Source organism: Austrofundulus limnaeus, unplaced genomic scaffold (genome assembly GCF_001266775.1).
Source record: "Austrofundulus limnaeus strain Quisiro unplaced genomic scaffold, Austrofundulus_limnaeus-1.0 Scaffold14, whole genome shotgun sequence".
NCBI lineage: Eukaryota > Metazoa > Chordata > Actinopteri > Cyprinodontiformes > Rivulidae > Austrofundulus > Austrofundulus limnaeus.
Window position 1 is genome coordinate 1,231,456 of NW_013952416.1, and position 6,549 is coordinate 1,238,004.

The window sequence follows — 6,549 nt, forward strand, 5'->3', positions numbered from 1 at the left end:
GATAGATAGATAGATAGATAGATAGATAGATAGATAGATAGATAGATAGATAGATAGATAGATAGATAGATAGTCTATTTTGTCTTGCATCTGAATATTTCCACCTGTCCTGATGCATCTCACTATTCCAGGTTAAAAAAAAAACAGTTGAGTAGGTCTTCTGCACGAATTCTTCTTTGCTGAAAAAAACTTTTCATCTCCTGTTTGTTGTTATTTATTTGTAATTATTATAAAAGTGTAATTTGAGGTTGACACTGCAATATTGTTGTAGTTTATACTACTACTAAAGTCCTACGGTACCAAATTCAAATGTTGCATATATGGATCACACGATGATTATTTAAAAAAAAAAACAAGTTTGCAGTTCTTTGTTCTATGTCTTTATTGTTGTGTGTGGATCCTAGTGATTACGGTCATCACAGCAAGGCACTACAAGGTCTTTTCAAGATGGCGGCGCAAATTTCTCATCTCAAACCCGGGGTCGCCTTTCCGGTTTGTAGCTCAGTGGGCGGGAGCTGAGTGACGCAACGCTTTTTACAACGAATCACGTGCCGAGGCGCGACCATTAGCGCAGACGGCCCAGGCTTGTTTGTATGAGAAAATAGCATGACTCTCTCAAGGTTTGCATCGTAGTTAAACGTATTAAAACCGGTCATTGTTTAGTTCAGTAACTCTGACGTGAAATGAAGAGACTAGTTGTTGGAATTGGTGGGTGAGTAAGTCTAGAGAACTATAAATATTAAATGCAATAAATATTTTAGCCGTGTGCATTTAGCTATCGGACATCACGCTGAAGTTAGCATCTGATTAGAAGGTTCGATGTTAGGCGGAACTCGTTGAGATGCATAGCTGTGGTGCGAATATCGCTGTAGGCCAATCGGAAGCGAACTTCATCATCAGATTAGATAAACATTTATTCTGGTTTCATTTTATGACACTATTTCTGTTGCTTTGGTTTGCAGCTGAGAAAAAGAAGGAAAGACAACAACAGATGTAAAAAAAATATTTAGCATTTCTTAATTTTAATAGTGTATAATTAGATGTTTTTGATCCAGATCCAGCAGGGACAACATGATGTTGCAGCTAAGACTGATAAGACTTGTTTACTCTTTGGAGCCCTGAGAGTAAAAGTCAAATTGTTATTTGATTGTTTTGTACTATCTGACATTTAACTGTGCTGACATGTTAGGCAAAATTATTTTAAAATATTCTTTAAAAACCCAAACAATTAAACCTCAACAAATAGTTGCATTTACATATTCATCGTGCAGTTTTATTATTTAATAATGTCTGATGGGTTTTGTTTCTGACAGAATAACAAATGGAGGGAAATCTACTCTTTCTCAAAGTCTTCATCAGCTGATACCCAACAGCTTCATCATTGCCCAGGACTCATATTTTAAGGTGGATTGGGAGGCCTTCTTCACATCAAATTGCTATTTAAAGATCACAGTAAATGTTTTACAAATGTTGATTTTTATATATTTTTTATTTCTATTTTTTAGGATGATTTTATTTTACCGGTAGACAGCAAAGGCTTCAAGCAGTACGATAGTGAGTATGTTTTATTTTGTGTTCAACTTGAAAGTTTTCACTGTTTAGGTTCATTTAAATTGATCTAGAAATTTATTTTTCTACTTGGTGACTCTGCTGAAAAAAATGTATCCATCCCAGGTTGTTATATAGAACTTTCTTCTGGTACATCAGACATTTTAAGTACCTGTACATAACATTTAGTTGTATATTTTTAATAGATTTAGGGGTTTTGTGTAAGTTTCTTCAAATCCAAACTTTGTCTTGTTCTGTTTTAGCTCTGGATGCTCTTCACATGGACAAGATGATGATGGATGTTGACTCGTGGCGGGCAGATCCAAACTTGTTCCTGAGGCAACGTGGCCGCAACATCACGCCTTCGTCCAACAATTCAGAAATATTTGTTCTGATTGTGGAAGGTTTTCTTATTTTCAACTACAGGTACGTGACAGGAAAAGTTAAAACTTATATTTCTACTCTCAAGACCTCCAAAAGAACGCGTGAATGGAATGAAATTAAAAATAAAAAATAAATTTCAGAAAGTGGCTTGTGCAAAAAATGTAACATCTTTATCATTAGAATCTAAAATAAAGGAATTTTCTCAAACATTTTAAAGCATTTTTTTTATTTTAAAGTTATCTACGTCAAAGATTGATGCTTTAGCATAAAAAATTGTTATATCTTTTAACTGTGTCGTACTTCGCTTTTTTAGGCCTYTAAACCAGCTGTTTGACAAAAGGTACCTTTTGGAAATACCTTATGAAGTGTGTAAGAGGAGACGAAGGTACTCRTTTACTTTTTAATTTTTGTATGTTTTTTTTTATATGAACATATCTTACTCTTGTTTCTGGGTATGACGTTAGAGGAAACGGTTCTGATTTGTKTTTGACAGTTCCAGGATTTACAATCCTCCTGACCCTCCAGGGTATTTTGATGGATACGTTTGGCCGATGTACCTGAAGAACCGTCAGGAGATGGAGAGGATCGCGTCAGAAATTGGTGATAGTTCAGTTAAAATGGTGTTTGTGGTGTGTGGTACTGTTACATAACGAGGTAAATTATTGCTTATTAGAAAGGTTTTGGTTTGAATAAAAAAAGCACACATTATTATTATTATTATTATTATTATTAGTAGTAGTAGTAGTAGTAGTAGTAGTAGTAGTAGTAGTAGTAGTAGTAGTAGTAGTAGTAGTATTGTAGTGACTGCTTAGTTAACAAGTAAGATATTGAAGCAGGTGCTGAATATGTAATCTGTTTTTCAGTCTTCCTGGATGGTCGGAGGCCAAAAGAGGAGCTGCTCGCTGATGTGTATGAAGATGTTTGTCAGGAAATAGACCGACTCCGGGTAGGGGTTACTACTTGATGACGTGTCTGGTATGTTTTCTGTAAACTATACTATTTTGAACACTTTAATACTTCACTGTTTGTTATGCAATGACAAATTCTAAAAATAAAAATAGTCAATGTTTAACCTATACACTAACCAGGACAAGACGTCATAAAGTTTAAGTAAGAACTTGTGTTTTGATCAGATAATTAGTCAAAAACCAAGCTAAATAACTTGCATCTAAAACCAAATTCAAAAATCTGTTAATTCCTRCTTTTTATTGAATCTTCTGCTTTGTTCAGACCCAGATAAATGATTGCATGAACCGTTCTGACATGTCTGCTCTTTATTTGTGCTTCATTTTCAGAGAAAAACTGAAATGATCTAGCTTTTGTTTTAACGTTTGTGGAGATTGCTGCCGCTCTTGATGATAGAAAACTATTGTTTTGGACCAACCTCTGACAGAAAGACCAAATAATGTTCAGTGTTTGCACTGGGGCAGGTTCCTGTGGGCTTTTGAGGTGCGGTCTCTGTCGCCCAGCATCTTCTGATCCTTCCTGTTGATGACGGATCAGTTTAGTTTTGCTTTTTTGAGCTGTTTGTTTTATTACCAGCAGAGGTCAGCAGGGAGGCCATCAGGTACATAAAAATCCCTTAAATGTCAACTTAGATTTGATTCTTACAGCATGAACAGTGATATTCTGTGACTTGTCATATTTATAATCATGTCAGTGACAGTGTCATTAAAAACTGTGAATAGAAACAAATTTACTTTATCTGAACTTGTCCATCTTTGCTTTTATTTTCATTTAAATGTTTATTTTTATTGGATGTATAATTGTAATAAAATGTATTGTGTTRTAAAAAGAGACACCTGTGAATGTGACCCATTTTTTAATGTGATTGCTATTATAGATGACTAAAACTGTTTGTATAAGCTCTGTTTTGTTGTGACATACATTAAAGTTGCTGCAGGTCTGCAACTGTAACACAAGTCTGAATCTTAATTGTATCAAATCCAAGTTTCTTTTGTCTTCCAGAACATAAAGTGTAATAATCTGTTTAGTTTTGATTTTATTAATAAATTATCAAAACATATTTAGAACTCTGAACTCTTTCAATAGATTTTTTYCCCTACTTCTCGTGATTTCAGGACAAAAAAACATGAAATAAGAAGACAGACAAAATAAAATGCACAATGAAACATTGCTTAAGACTTGTTGAGGCACTGATTGATAAATGCTGACTTTAGACTTTTTACATCCGTAAAAAGTGTCAGTTTAAAGGCAAAAACTTTATATACAGGCACATACAGTATATGTGCACACATTAATATTTTGTTACTAAACTCAATTTCTGGAAAGATCATAAGATGAGATCAAACRTTTAAAAAGTTAAAAACAGTTCCTAAATTTCTGGGTTGTCCAATAGAATAGAAACAGCCTTTATTGTCCCTCGGTGGGGAAATTCAGGTGTAACAGCAGCAGATAAATACATCAATCCACAAAACAATATACTACTATGTGACATTATCAACTGTAATAATAATAATTGAAAATATAATAAAATAAAATTTACTGTACAAGACTAAAAAGATGAAATAAGATAAAAATAAAAGCAATATACTGTGCAGAGAAAGAAAAAATACAAGAAAAAACAGTCATGACAGACTTGTGAACAAAATAACAAAAATGTGCCTGATATTTCACATTTACAAAGAAATACATTCCAACGGGAATTCTGGRAAGTAACAGGTTAAAGTCTTAACCTTTCAAATTAGTTTCATGTTTTTTGTTTTTTTTTCCTAATTTTACATTTTGTGAATTAGACTAACATCTACAGTTTTTTGGGGAGTTGATATAAAACCACTTAAATGACAGATTTTTGGCAGTTCAGAGGTGAAATTCAGTGTGGATGAAAACTTGAAGTCAGCAGAAGGTACTGCAGAAATCTGATGAATTTATTMATTTTATCCAACTAATCTTTACAGAAGAGTTTTTTTTCTCAAGCTCTGACTATTTTCTCACAATTCTGATTTTCCTAATTCTGAGCAGAAAAAAAGTCAGAATTCTTTTTTTTCCAGCCTAATCTTCTTTTGTAAATGTTGCATCGAAAAGAAAACATATCTTCAAAAAATGCTTTATGTAGCTTTGTGTTTAATGGATGAAATTGATCAATGCTGTTTAAGAAATCCCATCCTTACGTTGTGCACTCTGAACGTTATTTCAGAACATGCTGCTTTCTTTTGCAGTGCGAGAGGGACTTATTTCTGGAAATGCATGTGGTTTCCATCGACACACCAGACTTTAACCCTCCTTGGGTCAAACTGATCTCTGAGGCCTCCGTTTTAAACACARGGGGTCACAAGGAGGGTTAAAGCGTGTTTTTGCAGCTGTGTTGGGAATAAAAGAGTTTTCTCACAGCAACCAGGTGAAACAGGAGTCTGTGCACGCCTCGGCTGCAAGCTTCCTCCGTCTCCAGAACCACAGCTTTCATTTTCACACAGGGAAGTGTCAGACAACTGCTATGAGTCTCAGTGAGTTGTGTGAACCTGCAGCCGCCTTCTTGTAAAAAAAAAAAAACTGAAAACAAATTCTTCATAAAAGCCTTTATTGCAAAACTCCTCTCAGACACACACCGTTGCATCATTTCCCCTCCACACACTGAGAAATGCTTAAAGTTTTGTCGGAAAGTCCACGCTATCAGCAGAATTTTTTTTTTTTGTGTGAACCTCAGCAGATAACTTGTCTAACCGGCGTGTACAGGGAAACAAATGTCACATGCAAATTTGGACATTCCTTACTTCCCTGTATCGACTATATCCTCTTCTAACAATGTATTTAAGCCAGCAGTGCAGTCTTAAAGAACTTATTTGCTGAAGTGTGATTTGTCCAGGATGGGATTTTCAACACGTCTGTGTTTGGTTTTTGCCTACAGCATCTGCTGCTACAAAGCCATGCYGACTAAGCTCAACCAGGAGGCTGTGAATGACAGGCCTGTGATTGGTAAGTAATACTTTTAGAGTTTTTTTTTTTTTTTTTTTGATGAAACACTGAGTTTGTCATTGACCTGTCTGCTCAAGCACACAGCTCACTCAAAAACGAGTGAAAAAATCAGAAAACAAAATTTATTTAAAGACATTTAGGCAGTCTGGAGAAATGCTGATCAAGATGACTTTAAAATATTAAAAAGATTCTGTTTCCTCAGAAATGAGACAAAATGCTGTGTCATTGTTGACTTCTTTCCCRTGCTAACTTTTTTGTCCCCCAGGTGTTTTAACTCAGTTGGTTTCTGATGAAGTCATGAGGCCGTTTGGGAGGACCTACATACCCGACTCCTACGTGAACTACATAGAGTCCGGGGGGAGCAGGGTGATGCCGATCAGGTGGGCCGAGGGCTCTGATTTCTTTAAAAATACTGCCGACACGGCGACATAATCCCACCATAACTTTGTAAAACTCTGAGACAAAATACGTTTTAACATTTAGTTTAAGAAAGTCTCATCGTGGTCTCCACGGTTACCACAAACCTGTGTCTGTCACTCCCTGACTGCCAAGTTAATTAGAGGCAGACTGAAAACTGGACTCAGTCATTGTGCAAAAATCTTAAGTCAGATCTAAAGTCTAAAAATGATGCGTCGTTGAAGGTTTTCAAAAGTGCTATATAAGACTAATGCTTTACTATTATTA

At 35.3% G+C, this 6,549-nt stretch overlaps 2 protein-coding genes across 2 annotated transcripts in view; both read left to right on the forward strand.

Annotated features, from left to right (window-relative positions):
* The first annotated feature begins 553 nt into the window (after window positions 1–553).
* nmrk1 (nicotinamide riboside kinase 1) lies at window positions 554–3,470 on the forward strand. The gene is made up of 8 exons (XM_014002628.1): window positions 554–712; window positions 1,314–1,404; window positions 1,506–1,554; window positions 1,812–1,974; window positions 2,246–2,317; window positions 2,426–2,532; window positions 2,796–2,907; window positions 3,228–3,470. Exons 1-7 carry the CDS (start codon window positions 684–686, stop codon window positions 2,894–2,896), a joined length of 612 nt encoding a protein of 203 aa, XP_013858082.1. The 5' UTR covers window positions 554–683; the 3' UTR covers window positions 2,897–2,907; window positions 3,228–3,470.
* Window positions 3,471–5,698: 2,228 nt separating this feature from the next.
* The window catches only part of LOC106513681 (gamma-glutamyl hydrolase), a 6,410-nt gene continuing 5,559 nt past the window's right edge, over window positions 5,699–6,549 (forward strand). The window contains exons 1-2 of the mRNA XM_014002629.1: window positions 5,699–5,865; window positions 6,131–6,245. Coding sequence (XP_013858083.1) covers window positions 5,757–5,865; window positions 6,131–6,245 — 224 coding nt within the window. The 5' untranslated portion in view covers window positions 5,699–5,756. The remainder of the gene's footprint in view (window positions 5,866–6,130; window positions 6,246–6,549) is intronic.